Source organism: Salvelinus fontinalis, chromosome 29, assembly GCF_029448725.1.
Source record: "Salvelinus fontinalis isolate EN_2023a chromosome 29, ASM2944872v1, whole genome shotgun sequence".
In the NCBI taxonomy this organism is placed as follows: domain Eukaryota; kingdom Metazoa; phylum Chordata; class Actinopteri; order Salmoniformes; family Salmonidae; genus Salvelinus; species Salvelinus fontinalis.
This window is the reverse complement of record NC_074693.1, coordinates 12,254,111-12,280,557: the sequence shown is the minus strand read 5'-3', so window position 1 is coordinate 12,280,557 and position 26,447 is coordinate 12,254,111. Positions and strand designations below refer to the sequence as shown.

The 26,447-nt window shown below is 47.2% G+C and overlaps 1 protein-coding gene across 1 annotated transcript in view; it reads right to left on the bottom strand.

Moving 5' to 3' along the window:
• Positions 1-1,227: 1,227 nt before the first annotated feature.
• Positions 1,228-26,447, bottom strand: part of fat2 (FAT atypical cadherin 2) — an 80,480-nt gene continuing 55,260 nt past the window's right edge. Inside the window, exons 22-28 of the mRNA XM_055888275.1 lie at positions 25,916-26,447; positions 25,077-25,237; positions 12,945-13,458; positions 11,832-11,985; positions 5,619-5,718; positions 4,791-5,238; positions 1,228-4,186 (exon numbers count right to left, since the gene is read on the bottom strand). The exon at positions 25,916-26,447 is cut by the window's right edge and continues 309 nt beyond it. Coding sequence (XP_055744250.1) covers positions 3,645-4,186; positions 4,791-5,238; positions 5,619-5,718; positions 11,832-11,985; positions 12,945-13,458; positions 25,077-25,237; positions 25,916-26,447 — 2,451 coding nt within the window. The 3' untranslated portion in view covers positions 1,228-3,644. The remainder of the gene's footprint in view (positions 4,187-4,790; positions 5,239-5,618; positions 5,719-11,831; positions 11,986-12,944; positions 13,459-25,076; positions 25,238-25,915) is intronic.

Below are 26,447 nucleotides of genomic sequence, written 5' to 3'. Positions count from 1 at the left end.
ACGGAGGGAAGACAAACTCAGCCTACCAGACGGAGGGAAGACAAACTCCACCTGCCAGACGGAGGGAAGACAAACTCCACCTACCAGGCGGAGGGAAGACAAACTCCACCTACCAGACGGAGGGAAGACAAACTCCACCTACCAGACGGAGGGAAGACAAACTCCACCTACCAGACGGAGGGAAGACAAATTCTGCCTACCAGTCAGATGGAGAGATCTGTGACTAAATCGAGTGTGCCTACTGTGTTGGCCAATGGGATATCTCAAATCACCGTGACTACAGTTTCCACAACCCCGACCACAGCAACATTTCATACTAGCCTACAGTACGTGAGATTCATAACTTTTAAAACCTTGACCAGAGAGAGAGAGACTGTCAAAGACTACAGCGAAGAGCTGCTGTTTTGATGAGTGAGTTCACGTCTAAGTTTTTATTAAGCACTGTCAACAAGGTTTTTATTCAACACTATTACAAAACATAAAACCTGCTTTTCCATACTTCTGCTGCAATGAATGTGTAGCCAAGTGTATCGATAGCTATGTGTTTTTATTGTTATTAGCAGCTCGTCGTGTCTATCAATATAGGGGAATATTTAACTTTCTCTGGTCACATGATCAACATGATTGTGTGCATGAGGCAGATACGGTGCGACTCGAGTTTCACCATCAGATGGAAGACGATGTCCCCCCTCTCTAGTCAGTCTCACCGGAGGAAAGGAAGGAGAGAGCAGTCAGGGACCGTGAGAGGTGGACCCTCTGTTGTTCTCTCCCTCCCTTCGCTGAGACTAATGCTGTGTTCAAACAACTGGGAACTCGGGAACTAGGAAATCTCCGACTTCAATGCGTTCAAGACTACTGGGAACTCAGAAGGAAAAAAATGACATTGAAATTAGAGCGATAAGTGACCGTGACACTGTGTCTCCGAGTAGGCTTAATGTGGAGGGAAAAAAAACATCTGGTCTTCACAAAGGGAAAATGTTTTGTAAAATGATACATGTTTTGAAGGAGAAGGGAGTTTTATTCTACCAATATGATAATGCATTGTTGAACATTACGTTGGTAACAAGGGAAGTTATTGTGACATCATCAAATTGGGTCTCCTTGTGGTCACTGCTGGCGCTGCATGTATGTGTAGGGGGTTAGAACCTGGGGACAATGCTATAGACGTCAATTCAAAAGCATCAGTGCATTACACATACAAGGATTACAATAATTACTGACAAAGTATAATTGTTAATATAAGATCATATTTTATTCATGGTGTCTTTTACAGTGTTGAAAACAAAATGGGAATTAAAACATGACTTAAAAATCTCTCACAGAGAAACAACTTCAAAACATGGGGTTCATAATACCTCACATTGATACAAAAATAATACACTTAAAAATACATTCATGTGAACTCATTGGTCCAGCACACACATACACAGCACATATAAACACATTGGGAAATCATGATAACCCCTCGGGATTTTCCAGAAATCCTGGTTGAATGATTCTCGTATTTCCTGCTTATTCCCTCCTGGTTGCAGGAAACTTCCTGTTTCTGGAACCCTTACAACAGACTGAAAAGGAACTGTGCCCAACCACAGTCTCCACACGTATGAGCTGCCATTCTGTACATACAAACCCATGCGCACTAACCACTACAACAAAGCGATGGATATCCTTTCCACACAAAAATACTTAATTGGTCACCAATTACACAACACAAGCACACTATCAGGCCTAATGCATGCTTCTGATGTTGCACTCAGGCTTTTGAGAACACACACTACCGAGCGATAATGCTATCCCAGTTTTTTCCCCTGTTTTCTTATAGAAATGTGTTAACAAATTGTTACAGTAATGTTGGTTTTGTACCTGGGTGTAGAAGCACAGAATTTGTTGTTTTATGGGTAACCAACAGTCACGTTGCGTTACAGTATCAACCCTTTTCTCCCCGCCAAGCTGTTATTTCTGTTGGTTTAAAATGACTGAGCAGTAGAATATGTTAAACCTTTAAATGTACTATATGTAAAAACAATTCATGTGGAATAATGCATTCTGTACACAGGCCCAAACAGAACACTTGTATCATAACAGGACTGCATATTCTGTACATATATGATAGCTGCATAGACATTCTGTACTGTTGGGCTATATACAGTCAGATTAGATACCACATTTATGTGTTGGGCTATAGACAGTCAGATTAGATACCACATTTATGTGTTGGGCTTTATACAGTCAGAATAGATACCACATTTATGTGTTGGGCTATATACAGTCAGATTAGATACCACATTTATGTGTTGGGCTATATACAGTCAGATTAGATACCACATTTATGTGTTGGGCTATATACAGTCAGACTAGATACCACATTTATGTGTTGGGCTATATACAGTCAGATTAGATACCACATTTATGTGTTGGGCTATATACAATCAGATTAGATACCACATTTATGTGTTGGGCTTTATACAGTCAGATTAGATACCACATTTATGTGTTGGGCTTTATACAGTCAGATTAGATACCACATTTATGTGTTGGGCTTTATACAGTCAGATTAGATACCACATTTATGTGTTGGGCTATATACAGTCAGATTAGATACCACATTTATGTGTTGGGCTATAGACAGTCAGATTAGATACCACATTTATGTGTTCGGACTCAAAATACTTTTTACAACCAAATACCACCAACCGTTACAATTCCGAGAAATGTTTTTTGAGATCAAAGCCAGAATACTTCCACACTATGCACTATTTACACAATTGGCAATACCAGCAATTAAAGTTATATTGAATAGACAACCTGTTTTACAACAAACACGTGTAATATTTGTGAATATTTATTATCTACTTATTCATTAAATTTATGGATTTCTTCTCACTGTTAGGATCCAGTCCCCTTCATTATTTTGTCACATATGACCTCTGTCCCAAACGGCACCCTATTCCCTACGCAGTGCACTACTTTGGTCCAGGGTCCATAGGTATAGGGGGCTATTTGAGACTCACTCCATATCACTGAATGGTGAGGTCACAAATAGGAACTGTATTAATCTATGTGACATCTTTATGGTTATTACGGTTGTTATTATTGTATTAAATGGAGCTATTTTCTGCATGAAATGTAGGCATATTCATTCTTATAGGAATAGTTTTTTATGTAAACCCACTCTCTTTATATGGTCAGTGTTGCGTGACCTTGTTGTTACATAGTTGTCTAGGCATATTCATTCTTATTGGAATTGGTTTCACCCAAAGCCAGTCTCTCTCCCCCTCGGATGGAGAGTAGTCTAGATGAGCGAGTTCGATATTGCTGCAGTATTTAGTACAGCATATATTTGTGTTGCGTGGCCTTGTTGCCATCGTTTCAGATAAAACATCCTGTAATACTGTTCAATCCTGTGGAACAAAAGGTGAGTGACTCTTTCATTTACTCTACTGAATGTCAAGCCCACTTAGATGCCGATCAATCACATTTTATGGAGACATTCTAAGAATTGACTGTATAGAATATATTAAATTCATCTCGTAGAATGTTCCAGAATCATCTCTTTCGTAGAAACGTTGCCATCGCTCCCTGAAAGAGACCTCTGATAGGGAGCACTGTATCTTTAACTCTAGAATAGAACACTTTAAAACATTCTAGAACATGACCTCCTCACAGCTTCCATAGTCGCTCTCCACCATGTCAGACCCGTTGTAGCAGCGAGAGTTCCGTCCTGCATGCCTAGCCTGCTGGGGCGGAGGGGGAGGAGGAGGAGGAGAGTTACTCTCAGCGTAGGACGGCGTGGCAACGCTGAGACGCATGCTGAGGCGCCGGTAGCCTGACGACACATTGTCCATGCTTTGTGCATGTTGCGTGGGATAGTAACTGATGGCAGTGTACTCGTTGGGGCACTGAGAGATGGGTAATGGAAGACCGTCAGGCCCCAGGAAGTCATCCAGGTTCTGGTTACTGTAGCAGGGCGGTAAGGGAGCGCGGCGGTCAGAACGCTCCAGGGGAAACGGGAATCCGCCGAAGCGAGAGTTTCTACGTGAGTCTATTGATGCGGTCACAGAGCCGTAGGTGTCCTCCACAATGTCGAACTGGGGAAACTCTTGGACCTGGGGGTACTCTTGGACCTGGGGGTACTCTTGGACCGAGGGGGTTGGTCGACCGTAGTAGTCAGGATCAGCAGGGTAGACTGAACGGCAGGGAAAAGAGAGAGAACACTCATTATCATTCACTATAGTCTTTCAGTATTATCGCCTTTCAGAGGATCTTCATACCAATTTTCAAAGTGTCCTTGTCGGTTATAAAACTCCTTAAACAACTCATTATAGTTAAGGTATTATAACCTCTGAGTGATGAAAAAACTATTAAAGTTCACCACCTTGACACATCCTCTGCAGGAATTTCCTGCCTGACCAGACTACTGCTCAATGCCACATGTTCTGTATGTATCACAACTGATAATGGATTACATCCATGTATGGATGAGTAACCTACATTGTTTTGATCTAAAGGACAAAGTGAGAAGGAGTGTAATATGAATAATGGCTTTGTTATATCCTTCACATCTCCAGATCATTCACCTTCAGACACTTTCTGGGTGACTCATTGGTCAACTCAATGAAATGCTGTCACTTAGTGTTGGATAAAGTGAAGACTGGCCCGGCAGGTTGAGTAAGCTACTACCACAGTTATTACCACAGTTATAAATAAAGTAAAAACTCAGACAGTTAGCTTAAAGTATCCACTCCAATTTCCCCTCTGGGAGATTATTAAAGTTTATTCAATGAACTCACCTTCATAGTCCTTATCCCAGTGGTGTTTCCTGATGGACTCATTGTCAGAGATGGTTGAAGGTGTAGGAGGGAGGTTGGGGGCCACACTACACACCACAGGCCCCTGTGGCTTTTGCTTCCCGGCCCTTAGGCTTACCTGGGACCCCAGCCCCAGGTCCATCTGGCTGCGAGGCCTCAGAGATCTGAAGGGACTGTGTATGTTATCCAGGTCGTTACCAGAGCCCATCAGCATGTTCATCTCTATTGGGCTGACTTTTGGAGTGCCGGCCATCATGGATTTGGCCAGACTGGGTTGGAAGTAACCGTTGGAGTCCTGAACACAGACAGGCTTCTTCTTCTGTTGGACATAACGTTTGCGGACGCAGACGAAGACACCGACCAGGAAGAAAACCCCCATCAAGCTGGCACAGATCTCCACTATCTCGATGTAGCCCAGCCCGGCGTACACCTGTATTGAGGATGAGACAGGACACCTTTTGGTTAGCTTTAAGCAGGGCCGTCTAAGGCTGAGATTTGGTTGGGACCCCCCGTCCTAACTCTCAACAGGAAGTTTGAGACCCTGACTGAGTTCCCAAAAACTACAATAAAACTATAAGTTATGGGCCTAGCGGAGCCAGTCCTGGCTTAACTAAAATTCTCCAGGGGTGAAGTTTCCTGTATGTACAGGTCTAGGATCAGCTCCCCCCCAATCATAACCTTTACCAGTAGTGGGGGAAAAGGCTAAACTGACCCAATATCAGCATCTAGGGCAATTTCACCCTATTCCTACTAAAACCAGATATGTTACACAAAGCATTATGTGTACCTTAGTTTAGCATGTTACAATACCTGGGGTAGAGGATCGCAGTGGATGGAGCCCCTGGAGAAGGTACAGTTATACCCTTCTAGACACGGGTTGGGGGAGCATCCGTCGATTAGGCTCTGACACCTAAAGAAGGGGTAACAGAAGAATACTTTGTTGTCCATTAACTTGCAGAGAACGGAAATTCATTTTTTTTGTTTTCAGTACACAAGGAAGGAAGGAGGACATACAACAGAATTAGGCTTAATCAGTTTGGGGACATGTAAATGTACAAAATGCCGAATGCTGTTCTCCAGCCCCTGAGCCAATCAAACTAGGAGCACGGCACGTGTAACATTTTCCGTGACTAACCAAAAAGAATCAGAACACCTGTACCATATGGCAGGTGAGGAGGTCTTAAAGAATCAGAACAACTGTACCATATCGATCATTGGTACTGTAACTTCCGCGACGCATACAAAGCCCTCACTTGCCCTCCTTTCGGCAAATCTGACCATGACTCCATTTTGTTGCTCCCAGCCTATAGACAGAAACTAAAATAGGAAATGCCCGTGCTCAGGTCTGTTCAACGCTGGTCCGACCAATCTGATTCAATGCTTCAAGATTGCTTTGATCACGTGGACTGGGATATGTTCCGGATAGCCTCAGACAACATTGATGTATGAGCTGATTCTGTGAGCAAGTTTATTAGCAAGTGCATCGGTGATGTTGTACCCACGGTGACTATTAAATCCTTCCCCAACCAGAAACTGTGGATTGATGGCAGCATTCGCGCAAAACAGAAAGCGTGAACCACTGCTTTTAATCACGGTAAGGCGACCGGAAACATGACTGAATACAAACAGTGTAGCTATTCCCTCCACAAGGTAATCAAACAAGCTGAGCGTCAGTATAGAGACAAAGTAGAGTCGCAATTCAACGGCTTAAACATGAGACGTATGTGGCAGGGTCTACAGTCATTCACGGATTATAAAAATAAAACCAGCCCCGTTGCGGACCCCAACGTCTTGCTCCCAGATACAGTAAACAACTTCTTCGCTCGCTTTGAGGACAATACAGTGCCACTGACACGGCCCGCTACCAAAACCTGCGGGCTCTCCTTCACCGCAGCCAACATGAGTAAAACATTTAAACGTGCTAACCCTCGCGAGGATGCACAGACCAGCTGGTTGGTGTGTTTAAAGACATATTCAATCAATCCCTATCCCAGTCTGCTGTTCCCACATGCTTTAAGAGGGCCACTATTGTTCCTGTTCCCAAGAAAGCTAAGATAACTGAGATAAACGGTTATCGCCCCGAAGCACACACTTCCGTCATCATGAAGTACTTTGAGAGATTAGTCAAGGATCATATAACCTCCACCCTACCTGACACCCTAGACCCACTCCAATTTGCTTTCCGCCCCAATAGGTCCAAAGACAACGCAATCGCAATCACACTGCACACTGCCCTAACCCATCTGCACAAGAGGAATACCTATGTAAGAATGCTGTTCATCGATTACAGCTCAGCATTTAACACCATAGTACCCTCCAAACTCGTCATTAAGCTCGAGAACCTGGGTCTCGATCCCGCCCTGTGCAACTGGGTCCTGGACTTTCTGACGGGCCGCCCCTAGGTGGTGAGGGTAGGGAACAACCTCTCCACCCCGCTGATCCTCAACACTGGGGCCCCACAAGGGTGCCTTCTCAGCCCTCTCCTGTACTCCCTGTTCACCCATGACTGTGTGGCCATACACGCCTCCAACTCAATCATCAAGTTTGCAGACAACACTACAGTGGTAGGCTTGATTACCAACAACGACAAGACTGCCTACAGGGAGGGGGTGAGGGCCCTCGGAGTAAGGTGTCAGGAAAATAACCTCACACTCAACGACTTTAATGCAGGGAAACTTAAATCAGTTCTACCTAATTTCTATCAACATGTTAAATGTGCAACCACAGGGGAAAACATTCTAGATCACCTGTACTCCACACACAGAGACGCGTACAAAGCTCTCCCTCGCCCTCCATTTGGTGAATCGGACCACAACTCTATCCTCCTGATTCCTGCTTACAAGCAAAAGTTAAAGCCGGAAGCAACAGTGACTCGGTCTATAAAAAAGTGGTCAGATGAAGCAGATGCTAAACTACAGGACTGTTTTGCTATCACAGACTGTAACATGTTCTGGGATTCTTCCGATGGCATTGAGGAGTACACCACATCAGTCACTGGCATTATCAATAAGTGCAGCGAGGACGTCGTCCCCACAGTGACTGTACGTACATACCCCAGCCAGAAGCCATGGATTACAGGCAACATTCGCACTGAGCTAAAGGGTAGAGCTGCCGATTTTAAGGTGCGGTACTCTAACCCGGAAGCTTATAAGAAACCCTGAGACGAACCATCAAACAGGCGAAGCGTCAATACAGGGCTAAGATTGAATCATACTACACCGGCTCCGACGCCCGTCTTATGTGGCAGGGCTTGCAAACTATTACAGACTACAAAGGGAAGCACAGCCGCGAGCTGCCCAGTGACACGAGCCTACCAGACGAGCTAAATCACTTCTATGCTCGCTTCGAGGCAAGCAACACTGAGGCATGCATGAGAGCATCAGCTGTTCCCGACGACTGTGTGATCACACTCTCTATATCGGACATCAGTAAGACCTTTAAACAGGTCAACAAACACAAGGCTGCGGAGCCAGACGGATGACCAGGACGTGTGCTCCGGGCATGTGTTGACCAACTGGCAGGTGTCTTCACTGACATTTTCAACATGTCCCTGATTGAGTCTGTAATACCAACATGTTTCAAGCAGACCACCATAGTCCCTGTGCCCAAGAACACGAAGGCAACTTGCCTAAATGACTACAGACCCGTGCACTCACGTCCATAGCCCTGAAGTGCTTTGAAAGGCTGGTAATGGCTCACATCAACACCATTATCCCAGAAACGCTAGACCCACTCCAATTTGCATACCGCCCAAACAGATCCACAGATGATGCAATCTCTATTGCACTCCACACTGCCCTTTCCCACCTGGACAAAAGGAACAACTATGTGAGAATGTTATTCATTGACTACAGCTCAGCGTTCAACACCACAGTGCCCTCAAAGCTCATCACTAAGCTAAGGATCCTGGGACTAAACACCTCCCTCTGCAACTGGATCCTGGACTTCCTGACGGGCCGCCCCCAGGTGGTGAGGGTAGGTAGCAACACATCTGCCATGCTGATCCTCAACACTGGGGCCCCACAAGGGTGACTTCTCAGCCCTCTCCTGTACTCCCTGTTCACCCACGACTGCATGGCCAGGCACGACTCCATCACCATCATTAAGTTTGCAGACGACACAACAGTGGTAGGCCTGATCACCGACAACGACGAGACAGCCTATAGGGAGGAGGTCAGAGACCTGGCTGGGTGGTGTCAGAATAACAACCTATCCCTCAATGTAACCAAGACTAAGGAGATGATTGTGTACTACAGGAAAAGGAGGACCGAGTCTGCCCCCATTCTCATCGACGGGGCTGTAGTGGAGCAGGTTGAGAGCTTCAAGTTCCTTGGTGTCCACATCACCAACAAGCTAGAATGGTTCAAACACACCAAGACAGTCGTGAAGAGAACACGACAAAGCCTATTCCCCCTTAGGAAACTAAAAAGATTTGGCATGGGTCCTGAGATCCTCAAAGGTTCTACAGCTGCAACATCGAGAGCATGCTGACTGGTTGCATCACTGCCTGGTACGGCAATTGTTCGGCCTCCGACCGCAAGGCACTACAGAGGGTAGTGCGTACGGCCCAGTACATCAATGGGGCTAAGCTGCCTGCCATCCAGGACCTCTACACCAAGCGGTGTCAGAGGAAGGCGCTAAACATTGTCAAAGACCCCAGCCACCCCAGTCATAGACCGTTCTCTCTACTACCGCATGGCAAGCTGTACCGGAGTGCCAAGTCTAGGACAAAAAGGCTTCTCAAACGTTTTTACCCTCAAGCCATAAGACTCCTGAACAGGTAATCAAATGGCTACCCGGACTATTCGCACTGTGTGCCCCCTCCCATCCTTCTTTTTCGCTGCTGCTACTATCTGTTTATCATATATGCATAGTCACTTTAACTATACATTCATGTACATACTACCTCAATTGGCCCGACCAACCAGTGCTCCCGCACATTGGCTAACCGGGCTATCTGAATTGTGTCCCGCCACCCGCAACACACCACCCGCCAACCCCTCTTTTACGCTACTGCTACTCTCTGTTCATCATATATGCATAGTCACTTTAACCATATCTACATGTACCTACTACCTCAATCAGCCCGACTATCCGGTGCCTGTATATAGCCTCACTACTTTTATAGCCTCGCTACTGTATATAGCCTCGCTACTGTATATAGCCCCGCTACTGTATATAGCCTCGCTACTGTATATAGCCTCGCTACTGTATATAGCCTCTCTACTGTATATAGCCCCGCTACTGTATATAGCCTCGCTACTGTATATAGCCTCGCTACTGTATATAGCCCCGCTACTGTATATAGCCTCGCTACTGTATATAGCCTCGCTACTGTATATAGCCTCTCTACTGTATATAGCCTCGCTACTGTATATAGCCTCGCTACTGTATATAGCCCCGCTACTGTATATAGCCTCGCTACTGTATATAGCCTCTCTACTGTATATAGCCTCGCTACTGTATATAGCCTCGCTACTGTATATAGCCTCGCTACTGTATATAGCCTCGCTACTGTATATAGCCTCGCTACTGAATATGGCCTAGCTACTGTTATTTTTCACTGTCTCTTATACTGTTGTTTTTAATTCTTTACTTACCTATTGTTCACCGAATACCTTTGTTGCACTATTGGTTAGAGCCTGTAAGTAAGCATTTCACTGTAATGTCTACACCTGTTGTATTCGGCGCACATGACAAATAAACTTTGATTTGATTTGATCGTGGACTTCAGGAAACAGAGAGCACCTCCCCTATCCACATCGACGGGACAGCCTGGCCTGTATTATAATAGACATGGCCTGTATTATAAATGTACTGGTCTGTATTATAATAGACCTGGTCTGTATTATAATAGACCTGGTCTGTATTATAATAGACCTGGTCTGTATTATAATAGACCTGGTCTGTATTATAATAGACCTGGTCTGTATTATAATAGACCAGGTCTGTATAATAATACACCTTGCCTGCATTATAATACGTTTTAAGTTCCACCGCGCACACATCGCAGACAAACTGAAATGGTCCACCCACACAGACAGTGTAGTGAAGAAGGCACAACAGCGCCTCTTCAACCTGAGGAGGCTGAAGAAATTTTCCTTGTCACTGAAAACACTCACAAACTTTTACAGATGCACAATCGAGAGCTTCCTGTCGGGCTGTATCACCGCCTGGTACGGCAACTGCTCCGCCCACAACCGTAAGGCTCTCCAGAGGGTAGTAAGGTCTGCACAACGCATCACTTGGGGCAAACTACCTGCCCTCCAAGACACCTGCACCACCGGATGTCACAGGAAGGCCAAAAAGATCATCAAGGACAGCAACCACCCAAGCCACTGCCTGTTCACCCCGCTATCATCCAGAAGGCGAGGTCAGTACAGGTGCATCAAAGCAGGGACCGAGAGACTGAAAAACAGCTTCTATCTCAAGGCCGTCAGACTGTTAAACAGCCATCACTAACATTGAGTGGCTGCTGCCAACATACTGACTCAACTCCAGCCACTTTAATAATTATAAATTGGATGTAATAAATGTATCACTAGTCACTTTAAACAATGCTACTTTATATAATGTTTACATAACCTACATTACTCATCTCATATGTATATACTGTACTCTATACCATCTACTGCATCTTGCCTAGGCCACACGGCCATCGCTCATTCATATATTTATATGTACATATTCTTATTCATTCCTTTACACTTGTGTGTATAAGGTAGTTGTTGTGAAATTGTTAGATTACTTGTTAGATATTACTGCATGGTCGGAACAAGAAGCACAAGCATTTCACTACACTCGCATTAACATCTGCTAACCATGTGTATGTGACAAATACATTTTTTATTTAATTTGATATGGCAGGTGAGGAGGTCTTAAAAATGAGAGAACCGTGAACACTATCATTAAATAAAGGTGGTAAGGGGGGGGGGGGGGGGGGGGGGGGGGGGGACGACTAACATCGTGTTGATACAGAGGCCGCAGGGATGAGAGGGATAGCTATGTGAGAGATAGACATACCTGATTCCAGCCATATTCAGTTGGCAGTTACAGATGTAACCTTGACTCTTTGGCACACACACCCCACCGTGGGCACAGGGCTGGGAGGCACAGGGGTTCTTGTCCAGCTCACAGTGGGGGCCATAGAAGGGAACTGGACAGCTGCAGCGGAACCCTGGAGGGTAAACAAACATATAAACAGGAAGCGAGATCAGCCTTCCGAAGACGGTCAAAGTTTTAGAACACCTTTAAAGTTCTCTTACTCTCTTAGTAACAACAGAGGGATTCTAAGGAAGGATAGGATACAAGCTATTTTTAAAAGTGAAATATAGGGTAGAGAGTTTTGTAAAGACAGTTTGGTTCCATCCAGTTGTCGTGAGGTCTGGTTATTCAGTTTGCACCTCACTACTCTAGTTTCAACTTCCCTGTAGAACAATTATAATAATACTTTGTAGACAATAGGACACCTTCAATCTGTTCAACCACTGTAGTTTGTTCAACATTGTATTCTCATATTGGTGACTGAATATCCTCGTAGAGGTGAAACTCTGTTGTTGAAGGGATGATAGATAATGTACCTTAAGTATACTGTAGATATACTACATCACAAAACCTGTAGGCTTTGTTGCCACGTGTTGTAGACAAACATCACAATGACAAACATCACAATGACAAACATCACAATGACATTGCAAAACATTTGAGAACATTTTCTCTACAAATGTTTCTTATCTTTTGATTACAGACGGTGGGTGTTTAGCATTGTAATGTAATGGGCAGAATGGGAAACACAGGGCCTCCAAACTTCCTTGGAGAGAATCCTTTGCATTTCCTGTTCCATTTAGCTTGGAGGTGCATTACGTGTATGATACAGTGGTAAACACACACAGATGCCAGGATGGAACATAGTCCTCTCTCTCTCACCCTCACCCTATACTATATGATTACATGCCTTTACCACGGGATGCCTGTGACTTCATTACCGCACAAATCATGAGTTGTTAACACGGTTAACTTAACCCTGACCTTGACCTTGAATGAGGTGGGTAGAGGCTTACAGTATGCTATTTGTGTTGTTTTTAGAGGTTGACACTATTTGGGAGTGATATAGTATGCCAAGTTTAAGAAACTGACCTCCATTTGATTCCTCCTCACAGGTTCCTCCATTCAGACAGGGGTTACTGTCACAGCTGTTTATCCTGACCTGGTTGACACAGCACTGGTAGACCCCAAACACCCTCCTCCTCCCAGGACCATTCCACTCCTTATTCTCTTCTGTCCTGATGGGCTCCCCATTCAGCTCCATACCCTCCAGGCAGCCCACCAAGCCTTGTGCTTGGGTCTGGGCCCTGGCCTGGGTCTCTGTAGAGGTGGTGGTGGTGGTGGGGGTGGTGGTGGGAGAAGAACCAGGACCAGGGGGGCCAGCGAGGATCAGAGCCCCATGAGGCTGCATCAGATGGCAGGGTTTAGAGAGCACGACCTGGGCTGAGTGAATGTGGTCCAGGGTGAGTCTGAGGATGGTGCCGTTGACCTCCAGAAGGACGTTGTGCCACCGCCCGTCTGACACCACTGGGGCCGTGTGGATACGCATGGAACCCGGGAGCGTGTTGCCACAGAGGTACATGAACCTCAACTCTCCACCCATCAGCTGTAGAAGATAATAGAACACTGTTCATACACACGCTGGTACAATTATCCATCATCTGTAGCAGATAATATAACAGTGTTCACTGTTCGTAAACTTTTATTCCCCAGTCTGAAGTAGAGACAGTGGACTACAACACAACACATCGATGTAGTTTTGATACATTTGGCAGATCATTAGTTTAAACTGGAAATAGAGTTTCCGTTCCAACCTGACATTATCGCCATCTCAGCCATTCCAACCCAACATTATCTCCATCTCAGCCGTTCCAACCCGACATTATCGCCATCTCAGCCATTCCAACCCGACATTATCGCCATCTCAGCCATTCCAACCCAACATTATCTCCATCTCAGCCAGTCCAACCCGACATTATCTCCATCTCAGCCGTTCCAACCTGACATTATCTCCATCTCAGCCGTTCCAATCCGACATTAGCGCCATCTCAGCCGTTCCAACCTGACATTATCTCCATCTCAGCCGTTCCAACCTGACATTATCGCAATCTCAGCCGTTCCAACCCGACATTATTTCCATCTCAGCCGTTCCAACCTGACATTATCGCCATCCCAGCCGTTCCAACCCGACATTATCGCCATCTCAGCCGTTCCAACCTGACATTATCGCCATCTCAGCCATTCCAACCTATCGTTATCGCCATCTCCAACCTGACATTATCGCCATCCCAGCCATTCCAACCCGACATTATCGCCATCCCAGCCATTCCAACCCGACATTATCGCCATCCCAGCCATTCCAACCCGACATTATCTCCATCTCAGCCATTCCAACCCGACATTATCTCCATCTCAGCCGTTCCAACCCGACATTATCTCCATCTCAGCCGTTCCAACCCGACATTATCTCCATCTCAGCCATTCCAACCCGACATTATCGCCATCTCAGCCGTTCCAACCCGACATTATCTCCATCTCAGGCGTTCCAACCTGACATTATCGCCATCTCAGCCATTCCAACCCGACATTATCTCCATCTCAGCCGGTCCAACCCGACATTATCGCCATCTCAGCCGTTCCAACCCGACATTATCGCCATCTCAGCCATTCCAACCCGACATTATCTCCATCTCAACAGTTCCAACCTGACATTATCACCATCTCAGCCATTCCAACCCGACATTATCTCCATCTCAGCCATTCCAACCCGACATTATCGCCATCTCAGCCGTTCCAACCCGACATTATCGCCATCTCAGGCGTTCCAACCCGACATTATCTCCATCTCAGCCGTTCCAACCCGACATTATCTCCATCTCAGCCGTTCCAACCTATCGTTATCGCCATCTCCAACCCAACATTATCAGGTCAATTTCGCTCATTGGTGCAAATTTTTCCCTCATTGGTGCAAATTCTAGCTTAGCTTCTAACTATCGTTAGCTAGCTATCAAGCTAGCGAGGTTTCCTTAGCAGGGTGTACTCAGCCCACAGCCCTTGAGGCTAGTACCACAGATTGTCCCGGGAGTGTGACTGTTTGAATCCCTGCTGTTTATTGCTGTTTCCATCTGCCCTGTGACCTGCCCTGTGACCTGCCCTGTGACCTGCCCTGTGACCTGCACTGCGACCTGCCCTGCGACCTGCCCTGTGACCTGCCCTGTGACCTGCACTGCGACCTGCCCTGCGACCTGCCCTGTGACCTGCCCTGTGACCTGCCCTGTGACCTGCCCTGTGACCTGCCCTGTGCCCTGCTACCTGCCCTGTGACCTGCCCTGTGCCCTGCGACCTGCCCTGTGACCTGCCCTGGGACCTGCCCTGCGACCTGCGACCTGCCCTGCGACCTGCCCTGCGACCTGCCCTGTGACCTGCCCTGTGACCTGCCCTGCGACCTGCCCTGCGACCTGCCCTGTGACCTGCCCTGTGACCTGCCCTGCGACCTGCCCTGTGACCTGCCCTGTGACCTGCCTTGCGACCTGCCCTGTGCCCTGCGACCTGCCCTGCGACCTGCCCTGCGACCTGCCCTGTGACCTGCCCTGTGACCTGTGACCTGCCCTGTGACCTGCCCTGCGACCTGCCCTGTGACCTGCCCTGTGACCTGCCCTGTGACCTGCCCTGTGACCTGCCCTGTGACCTGCCCTGCGACCTGCCCTGTGACCTGCCCTGTGACCTGCCCTGCGACCTGCCCTGCGACCTGCCCTGCGACCTGCCCTGCGACCTGCCCTGTGACCTGCCCTGCGACCTGCCCTGTGACCTGCCCTGTGACCTGCCCTGCGACCTGCCCTGTGACCTGCCCTGTGACCTGCGACCTGCCCTGCGACCTGCCCTGTGACCTGCCCTGTGACCTGCGACCTGCCCTGTGACCCGCCCTGTGACCTGCCCTGTGACCTGCCCTGCGACCTGCCCTGCGACCTGCGATCTGCCCTGCGACCTGCCCTGTGACCTGCCCTGCGACCTGCCCTGCGACCTGCCCTGCGACCTGCCCTGCGACCTGCCCTGCGACCTGCCCTGTGACCTGCCCTGCGACCTGCCCTGCGACCTGCCTTGCGACCTGCCCTGCGACCTGCCCTGTGACCTGCCCTGCGACCTGCCTTGTGACCTGCCCTGCGACCTGCCCTGCGACCTGCCCTGCGACCTGCCCTGTGACCTGCCCTGTGACCTGCGACCTGCCCTGTGACCTGCCCTGCGACCTGCCCTGTGACCTGCCCTGGGACCTGCCCTGCGACCTGCCCTGCGACCTGCCCTGTGACCTGCCCTGCGTACTGCCCTGTGACCTGCCCTGTGACCCGCCCTGTGACCTGCCCTGTGACCTGCCCTGCGACCTGCCCTGCGACCTGCCCTGCAACTTGCCCTGTGACCTGCCCTGCGACCTGCCCTGCGACCTGCCCTGCGACCTGCCCTGTGACCTGCCCTGTGACCTGCCCTGTGCCCTGCGACCTGCCCTGTCTGGAACTGCGGAGGTTTTTTTATTTATTTTTTATTTCACCTTTATTTAACCAGGTAGGCTAGTTGAGAACAAGTTCTCATTTGCAACTGCGACCTGGCCAAGATAAAGCATAGCAGTGTGAACAGACAACAACACAGAGTTACACATGGAGTAAACAATAAACAAGTCAATAACATGGTAGGAAAAAGAGAATCTATATACAATGTGTGCAAAAGGCATGAGGTAGGCAATAAATCGAATAATTACAATTTAGCAGATTAACACTGGAGTGATAAATCATCAGATGATCATGTGCAAGAAGAGATACTGGTGTGCAAAAGAGCAGAAAAGTAAATAAATAAAAGCAGTATGGGGGTGAGGTAGGTAAATTGGGTGGGTAGTTTACAGATGGACTATGTACAGCTGCAGCGATCGGTTAGCTGCTCGGATAGCAGATTTTTAAAGTTGTTGAGGGAGATAAAAGTCTCCAACTTCAGAGATTTTTGCAATTCGTTCCAGTCGCAGGCAGCAGAGAACTGGAAGGAAAGGCGTCCAAATTAGGTTTTGGCTTTAGGGATGATCAGTGAGATACACCTGCTGGAGCGCGTGCTACGGGTGGGTGTAGCCATCGTGACCAGTGAACTGAGATAAGGCGGCACTTTACCTACCATAGCCTTGTAGATGACCTGGAGCCAGTGGGTCTGACGACGAACATGTAGCGAGGGCCAGCCGACTAGGGCATACAGGTCGCAGTGGTAGGTCGTATAAGGTGCTTTAGTAACAAAACGGATGGCACTGTGATAAACTGCATCCAGTTTGCTGAGTAGAGTATTGGAAGCTATTTTGTAGATGACATCGCCGAAGTCGAGGATCGGTAGGATAGTCAGTTTTACTAGGGTAAGTTTGGCGGCGTGAGTGAAGGAGGCTTTGTTCCGGAATAGAAAGCCGACTCTAGATTTGATTTTGGATTGGAGATGTTTGATATGAGTCTGGAAGGAGAGTTTGCAGTCTAGCCAGACACCTAGGTACTTATAGATGTCCACATGTTCTAGGTCGGAACCGTCCAGGGTGGTGATGCTAGTCGGGCGTGCGGGTGCAGGCAGCGAACGGTTGAAAAGCATGCATTTGGTTTTACTAGCATTTAAGAGCAGTTGGAGGCCACGGAAGGAGTGTTGTATGGCATTGAAGCTCGTTTGGAGGTTAGATAGCACAGTGTCCAGGGAAGGGCCGGAAGTGTACAGAATGGTGTCGTCTGCGTAGAGGTGGATCAGGGAATCGCCCGCAGCAAGAGCAACATCATTGATGTATACAGAGAAAAGAGTCGGCCCAAGAATTGAACCCTGTGGTACCCCCAAAGAGACTGCCAGAGGACCGGACAACATGCCCTCCGATTTGACACACTGAACTCTGTCTGCAAAGTAGTTGGTGAACCAGGCAAGGCAGTCATTAGAAAAACCGAGGCGATTGAGTCTGCCGATAAGAATATGGTGATTGACAGAGTCGAAAGCCTTGGCCAGGTCGATGAAGACGGCTGCACAGTAATGTCTTTTATCGATGGCGGTTATGATATCGTTTAGTACCTTGAGCGTGGCTGAGGTGCACCCGTGACCGGCTCGGAAACCGGATTGCACAGCGGAGAAGGTACGGTGGGATTCGAGATGGTCAGTGATCTGTTTGTTGACTTGGCTTTCGAAGACCTTAGCTAGGCAGGGCAGGATGGATATAGGTCTGTAACAGTTTGGGTCCAGGGTGTCTCCCCCTTTGAAGAGGGGGATGACAGCGGCAGCTTTCCAATCCTTGGGGATCTCAGGAGAGATGATACGAAGGAGAGGTTGAACAGGCTGGTAATAGGGGGTGCGACAATGGCGGTGGACAGTTTCAGAAATAGGGAGTCCAGATTGTCAAGCCCAGCTGATTTGTATGGGTCCAGGTTTTCCAGCTCTTTCAGAACATCTGCTATCTGGATATGGGTAAAGGAGAAGCTGGGGAGGCTTGGGCGAGTAGCAGCGGGGGGGGCGGGGCTGTTGGCCAAGGTTGGAGTCGCCAGGTGGAACGCATGGCCAGCCATTGAGAAATGTTTGTTGAAGTTTTCGATTATCACGGACTTATCAGTGGTGACCGTGTTATCTAGCCTCAGTGCAGTGGGCAGCTGGGAGGAGGTGCTCTTGTTTTCCATGGACTTTACAGTATCCCAGAACTTTTTGGAGTTAGAGCTACAGGATGCAAATTTCTGCTTGAAAAAGCTGGCCTTTGCTTTCCTGACTGACTGCGTGTATTGGTTCCTGACTTCCCTGAACAGTTGCATATCACGGGGGCTCTTCGATGCTATTGCAGTTCGCCACAGGATGTTTTTGTGCTGGTCGAGGGCAGTCAGGTCTGGAGTGAACCAAGGGCTATATCTGTTCTTGGTTCTGCATTTTTTGAACGGAGCATGCTCGTCTAATATGTTGAGGAAGTAACTTTTAAAGAATGACCAGGCATCCTCAACTGACGGGATGAGGTCAATATCCTTCCAGGGTACCCGGGCCAGGTCGATTAGAAAGGCCTGCTCGCAGAAGTGTTTCAGGGAGCGTTTGACAGTGATGAGGGGTGGTCGTTTGACCGTGGACCCGTGGCGGATACAGGCAATGAGGCAGTGATCGCTGAGATCTTGATTGAAGACAGCAGAGGTGTATTTGGAGGGCAAGTTGGTCAGGATAATGTCTATTAGGGTGCCCATGTTTACGGATTTAGGGTTGTACCTGGTGGGTTCCTTGATGATTTGTGTGAGATTGAGGGCATCAAGCTTAGATTGTAGGACTGCCGGGGTGTTAAGCATATCCCAGTTTAGGTCACCTAACAGAACAAACTCTGAAGCTAGATGGGGAGCGATCAATTCACAGATGGTGTCCAGGGCACAGCTGGGAGCTGAGGGGGGTCGGTAGCAGGCGGCAACAGTGAGAGACTTATTTCTGGAGAGATTAATTTTTAAAATTAGAAGTTCGAACTGTTTGGGCATAGACTTGGAAAGTATGACAGAACTTTGCAGGCTATCTCTGCAGTAGATTGCAACTCCTCCCCCTTTGGCAGTTCTATCTTGACGGAAAGTGTTATAGTTGGGTATGGAAATCTCAGAGTTTTTGGTGGCCTTCCTAAGCCAGGATTCAGACACGGCAAGGACATCAGGGTTGGCAGAGTGTGCTAAAGCGGTGAGTAAGGCAAACTTAGGGAGGAGGCTTCTGATGTTGACATGCATGAGGCCAAGGCTTTTTCGATCACAGAAGTCAACAAATGAGGGTGACTGGGGACATGCAGGGCCTGGGTTTACCTCCACATCACCCGAGGAACAGAGGAGTAGTAGGATGAGGGTGCGGCTAAAGGCTATCAAAACTGGCCGCCTAGAGCGTTGGGGACAAGGAATAAAAGGAGCAGATTTATGGGCGTGGTAGAATAGATTCTGGGCATAATGTGCAGACCAGGGTATGGTGGGGCACGGGTACAGCGGAGGCAAGCCCAGGCACTGGGTGATGATAAGAGAGGTTGTATCTCTGGACATGCTGGTCTCAATGGGTGCGGTCACCGCATGTGTGGGGGGTGGGACAAAGGAGGTATCAGAGGTACGGAGAGTGGAACTACGGGGTCCATTGCAAACCAAAACAATGATAACTAGCCTGAACAACAGTATGCAAGGCATATTGATATTTGAGAGAGACATACAATAAGGCATAAAGTGATTGCAGGTCATGATTGGGAGAGCTAGCTAAAACAGCAGGTGAGATAACAGCAGCTAGTCAGCTAACACAGCAACAGAAGGTAAAAATGGCGACGACTGGGCAGAGAGGGTCGGATTAACTACACACAGATCCTGAGTTAAGGCACAGAGCCGACAGATAAAACACAAATAAACAGAATGGAGTACCGTGAAGTAATGGACAGTCAAGCAGGCATCAGCTATGTAGCCAAGTGATCATAGTGTCCAGGGGGCAGCCGTAGATGGAGTAGTGAGGCCTCCACTGAGCTAGACCGTGGCGTTTAAAGTTAGTAGCCCGGGGGGGTGGTCTGCTCAGACGGAGGGGGTCTGCTCAGACGGAGGCCGGTTGAGGGCACAGCGGATGGGGTATTTGTCTGCAGACCAGACGTGGTCGTGTCGACAGAGAATCCAAGCCGGATGGCGGTGGCGAAAGAGAGGTTGTGAGTTGTAGAATTGTGTTTGCTAACTGGTGCTAGCTTCGTGATTCAGACAGCTAGTCATGGGTAGCAAGCTAGCAGAAGATGGAGGTCTGTTTTTAGCCACGCCCTGCAATTCCGTCGGTAGATTAGTGGGGTTCCGTGTGGTAGAGGGGACCAATCCAATTGTCAAAATAGTTATAGTGGCCTAAGAAGATTGTTCGATAGACCTGTTCAGATAGCAGCCGATATGCTCGAGACAGCTAACGATTAGCGGGCCGCAGTCAGTATATGGACGTTCAGGTTACGTCGCGATGGAGGGGCCGGTTGAAATACTCCCTCGGGCAGATAACGTCGGTATCCCAGTCGTGAATGCCCGGTGGGGCTCCGCATCGGCAGTAAAACGGGTCCGGATAGGTGATTGTAGCCCAGGAGTGGCTGATGGAACTCTTCAGCTGGCTAGTTCCGGGATAATTGGTGTTTGCTCCGGAATTGATGTTAGCCGATAGTCACTCGGATAGCAGCTAGTTAGCTGCAAGATCCAGGTGTAAATGTCCAGAGCTTGAGGTAAAAATCCGGGGATATGGAGAGAAAATAGGTCTGGTATGCTCTGGTCTGAGTCGCGTTGTACAAAACTGGCAATAGTTTTCCGAGCTAAAGGATAGCTGATGAGCGCTAGCTGTGGTTAGCTGAACTACTAACGTTAGCTTGTGAGCTGGCTAACTTCTGGTTAGCTTCTGTTGTAGATTTCGGAAACGAGGTGAATAATACTTTTGAGGAAGAAAAAAAAAACAGATCCGCACCACATTTGGTGAGGTGGGTTGCAGGAGAATGTTTTGAAGTTGAGTTTTTAAGAAGAAAAGAATATATATATAAAAAGATATGCGAAGAAAAATATATAAAATATATATACACGGGACAAGACGAGGACAAAGGACATCTGACTGCTACGCCATCTTGGATTCAGTGTTGCTTACATTGCTACCATAACAAAGACCAAAGCTGGTGGGAGTACTGTTGAGGACAGTGGTGTCTCTCTATCACAGGTGAAGGATCTTTTAAACAAAAATTGTTCTACAAGCAGTTGTTACAACAACAAGAATATCGCTCCAAGTGTTTTGTCCAAAAACTGGTGGATTCAACTAATAAAAGAATGGACCTGACCAGAGGTCCAGGATCTGGAGAACAGCTTGCAGTCTCCCAGGGTCAGCTCGATGACTTTAATCAGGAGAACAGCAAGATGACAGCAACAGTCCTTAAGAGAGGACATCATTTCTGTATGTGAATCCATGATAACCATGACGGAGAAATCCGATTATCTCAAGGGACAATCAAGGCGGAACACAACATTGTTGTGGACGGAATCACATGAGACCTGGATTGAGTCTGAGGACAAAGTGATTGGAAATGATCTCAGAAAAACTGAAGATGGGACTGGAACCCCACCACCGGCCCAGGTGACAGGCCCCAGACCGATCGTGGTCAAGTTCCTGAGGTTCAAGTACAAGGTAACTGTTCTGGAAAGACCCAAGAATTTTAGAATTAGTCAAAGAGGACAATCCTGAAGCTGTGCGCCAGAAGAGGAAATAATTTATCCCAGTCATGAAAGCTGCCAGAGCACTTGGGGACATTGATTACATCCGCTATGACAGGCTCATTGTCCACCCTCCCTCCCAAAACTCTGGAGGGATGAGAGAGCCAAGCCTAGCTTCAACACCGTAGCACACACTTACACACACCAACTGATTGATGAACTGCTGAATAATGGGTTTTTTATTGCTTTGTTTGCTCTTTTCCATATTACTGTAACTACTGCATCAGCCTCTTCTGAGGGTTTTGTGGACATGTTGAACTAGCACAATGCTTGGCTGCTGAGCTGCTAGGTCGTTGGGCTGCTAGCATGGAGCTAACATGGAAATTAACGGATCCCCTTCCCTCTGTTGTTTTGGAGAGAGGAGCTATGGACTGCCTAACGTACAGCTCAGCCTTTTTACCAGAGCCCTATGGGGTAGTGCACTACTTTTTACCAGAGCCCTATGGGGTAGTGCACTACTTTTTACCAGAGCCCTAATGGGGTAGTGCACTACTTTTTACCAGAGCCCTAATGGGGTAGTGCACTACTTTTTACCAGAGCCCTAGTAGGGTAGTGCACTACTTTTTACCAGAGCCCTATGGGGTAGTGCACTACTTTTTACCAGAGCCCTATGGGGTAGTGCACTACTTTTTACCAGAGCCCTAATGGGGTAGTGCACTACTTTTTACCAGAACCCTATGGGGTAGTGCACTACTTTTTACCAGAGCCCTAATGGGGTAGTACACTACTTTTTACCAGAGCCCTAATGGGGTAGTGCACTACTTTTTACCAGAGCCCTAATGGGGTAGTGCACTACTTTTTACCAGAGCCCTAATGGGGTAGTGCACTACTTTTTACCAGAGCCCTAATGGGGTAGTGTACTACTTTTTACCAGAGCCCTATGGGGTAGTGCACTACTTTTTACCAGAGCCCTAATGGGGTAGTGCACTACTTTTTACCAGAGCCCTAATGGGGTTGTGCACTACTTTTTACCAGAGCCCTAATGGGGTAGTACACTACTTTTTACCAGAGCCCTAATGGGGTAGTGCACTACTTTTTACCAGAGCCCTAATGGGGTAGTGCACTACTTTTTACCAGAGCCCTAATGGGGTAGTACACTACTTTTTACCAGAGCCCTAATGGGGTAGTGCACTACTTTTTACCAGAGCCCTAATGGGGTAGTGCACTACTTTTTACCAGAGCCCTAATGGGGTAGTGCACTACTTTTTACCAGAGCCCTAATGGGGTAGTGTACTACTTTTTACCAGAGCCCTATGGGGTAGTGCACTACTTTTTACCAGAGCCCTAATGGGGTAGTGCACTACTTTTTACCAGAGCCCTAATGGGGTTGTGCACTACTTTTTACCAGAGCCCTAATGGGGTAGTACACTACTTTTTACCAGAGCCCTAATGGGGTAGTGCACTACTTTTTACCAGAGCCCTAATGGGGTAGTACACTACTTTTTACCAGAGCCCTAATGGGGTAGTACACTACTTTTTACCAGAGCCCTAATGGGGTAGTGCACTACTAGCTCCCCGTGGGAGATGATTATGATCAGAGGGTGTCCTCCACAGTCACTGTGATCTGCATCTTTACAGTGTCTTTCTAGCATGCTTCTCCTTGATAATAATAGATCTAAGCTATCACTAATGTGAAAGGCCACAGTGGTTTTATTTGACATGTCACCTTTTCTTCTTTCTGCACAGGCGCTTTGGTTCAAATGGGAAAAATCCATTCCATTTCAAAGGTAATTTACTTAAAAGATATGGAATACATGAAAAAGATTTAGCCGGTGATCGGTGAGTAGGTCCTAAACTTAATTTCCATTTCAGAAGTTTCTGAAGGATGTATGTGCCTGCTGCTCCCATTTTCCTTTAGGTCAGAATATTGATGAGATTTGGGAATTGATCAGAATTTGTTCAAGGTGCTGTGAAGCCTTACTCTCAAGGGAAACACATGAATCGTGTCGTATCTTCTGATGAAGCCGGTGTGAAGTAAAGGGGGAGGAAAGAAACTGAAAATAAATTCTTGAATAACCATGTTTAGCAATTCCTTTTGTAGCAATGTTCTTACAATTAAAAGGCCCGATGTTCCTGGAATGTAAAACACAGAAATAGGCCTAAGCATGGAAAAAGTGAACGCTACTTTTGATGAGTGAACAAATGTCATATTCTATCTATATGTATTCAATGCCACACAAATGAAGAGAAATCCATTGGGAGATGTGTTGCATGTGTGTCAAGGAGTTTCATCTGAGCACTGAGGATTCTTTATCCCTCTCATCAGAATATACAATCATTTAATATTCCCTTTAAACTCTGTGGTTAACCTACATCAGCACAAAACTGACTCTAGTTCAACATTCCAAACCCCAGCAAGAATTTGCCTCGGTACCAGATCTGATTCTTTTCTTCTTTTTTTTTACATGTCTTGCCAACACTTAAATTTAAATTCCAGAAGTGTCTGAAGGATGTGCTGGTCCTTTTTAAAAATTTAAACTCAGAGTATTGAGTTCGTCAATGCTGAAAACAGATCTGGGACCAGGCTATGAAAAAATGGATGGAAACAGGGACATGAAGATAGAGACAGTCCTCACCACAACATGGTTGGATCAGTTAAAAGTCCCATTGATCAACCGACACAGACAAAACCAGCAGAGTAAATACTATGATAAGAAACCAGTATGATTTGAGCCTGGAATCCACTCGGAAATGTTCTCTTCCGGATAAACTCAGCCCTCTGATATGCAATCAGGCATTTTTAGATTAGGGCATATGTAAACTGCTGCAGTACAGGTGGGGGGGGGGCGACTGCCAAGGAAAAGCAATATGTTGCTTTTATGATCTCTGATAACAATGCTGTGTATTATCATTGTATGTATGATACTGTAAAGCAATGATGTAAAATGGGCTATAACTCAAATGGAACCGATTGGATGAGATTACGAGAGATTACAAAAAAGCAAATAACAATGTGTGTTTTTTCATCTCTGATAATAATGAATGCATGTGAGCTTTACAATACCTTCAAGCTCCCCCAGTTGGTTGCATTGGTATTCATGACAACGCCTTGTTGCTGGAAGGTCTTGATGCGCAGAGAGAGACGGAAGTTTCGATTCTCCTCCTCCTGATCCGTCTGATACAGGTATTTCAGATAGCCCGTCCCGTCAAAACTCACAGCAGACTCTGAAGTTGAAAAACAGTGTAACTGTTAAATATGATTTGTAGAACATGTCTAATTAACATGTAGGCTTAATATTCAAAGCACTTATTTTGGATGACGATCCGGCCGTCAAATTAGGAATAGTCACTCAAATTTGTTCTCATAATCAAATCTGCTTGATTGAAACAGACAAAATCCCCCAAATTCTTCTCATGTATTATATTTCAGCCTCAGATCTTCCATGTCGCTTTCCTATAGACATTAGGTTTGTTGAGGCTTTGGGTTTAGCTAAAATAGTCTAAATAAAGAGGCGATAACCTCAATGGAATACCTCCACTAAATATGTCTGCCAGACAGACAACAGTAACTAAGAAGACCCACTACAACAAGATAATCACTAGTACTATGCTGGAGGCCCTAGCTGCCACCTGCACCCAGCTAATCCCCATAGGAATGTGAAGTGAGTTAGATCATGAAGGGGGTGACTTCAGGCTTCTACTGTGATCATAGAGAGGTAGGAGACTATTTGACTGATAGGGTTCAAACCCAGGGTCTACTGTGTGCTAAAAGTACGCGTTAGCCCACTAAACCAAAGCCTAGGCATTGACTTGTAGAGTTAATGCAATTGTTCACGTCTCAGGCACATCTCACACAAGTTACACCTACCGTTGCAAGGCCAGACATGCTCCCAGTACACCTACCGTTGCAGGGGCAGACACTCTCCCAGGTGTGTTGTGGAGTGATGAAGCCGGCCCTGGCTGTGGCGTAGTGGCTCAGCCTCTCCCCTCTCATCTGGACTGAGTTCCTGCATCCTCTAGGAGGGCATTCTGTCCCTAGACACCCATTATGATGCACCTTGAGAACACTCAGTCCCAATGAGTCTTCTATGTCAGCGATGATCCCTGCCAGCTGGTTGGTTGGTAACGGTTCTACAGTTCCACCATGCGGCCTCCATAGCAGCAGAACCTCCAGGACCAGGGAGTTGGGTTGCTGCTGTAGGCTCACCAGGTGGAGGTCTTGCCTGGCTATACCCAGGGCCGTGCTGAGGCCCCTTTGGAGGCCTCTCCAGTGGTCCCCCAGGAACTCCTCCGGGGAAAGCCCAGCCAATTGCAGAGTGAGCCCAGCGTCCAGGGCCTGCTGGGTGGGTTTCCACACATGAACCTTCACCCCGGCCCATACGCTGAACTTCCCATCGGAGACGCTGACATTGAGGGAGTAGAAACCAGGTTTCAA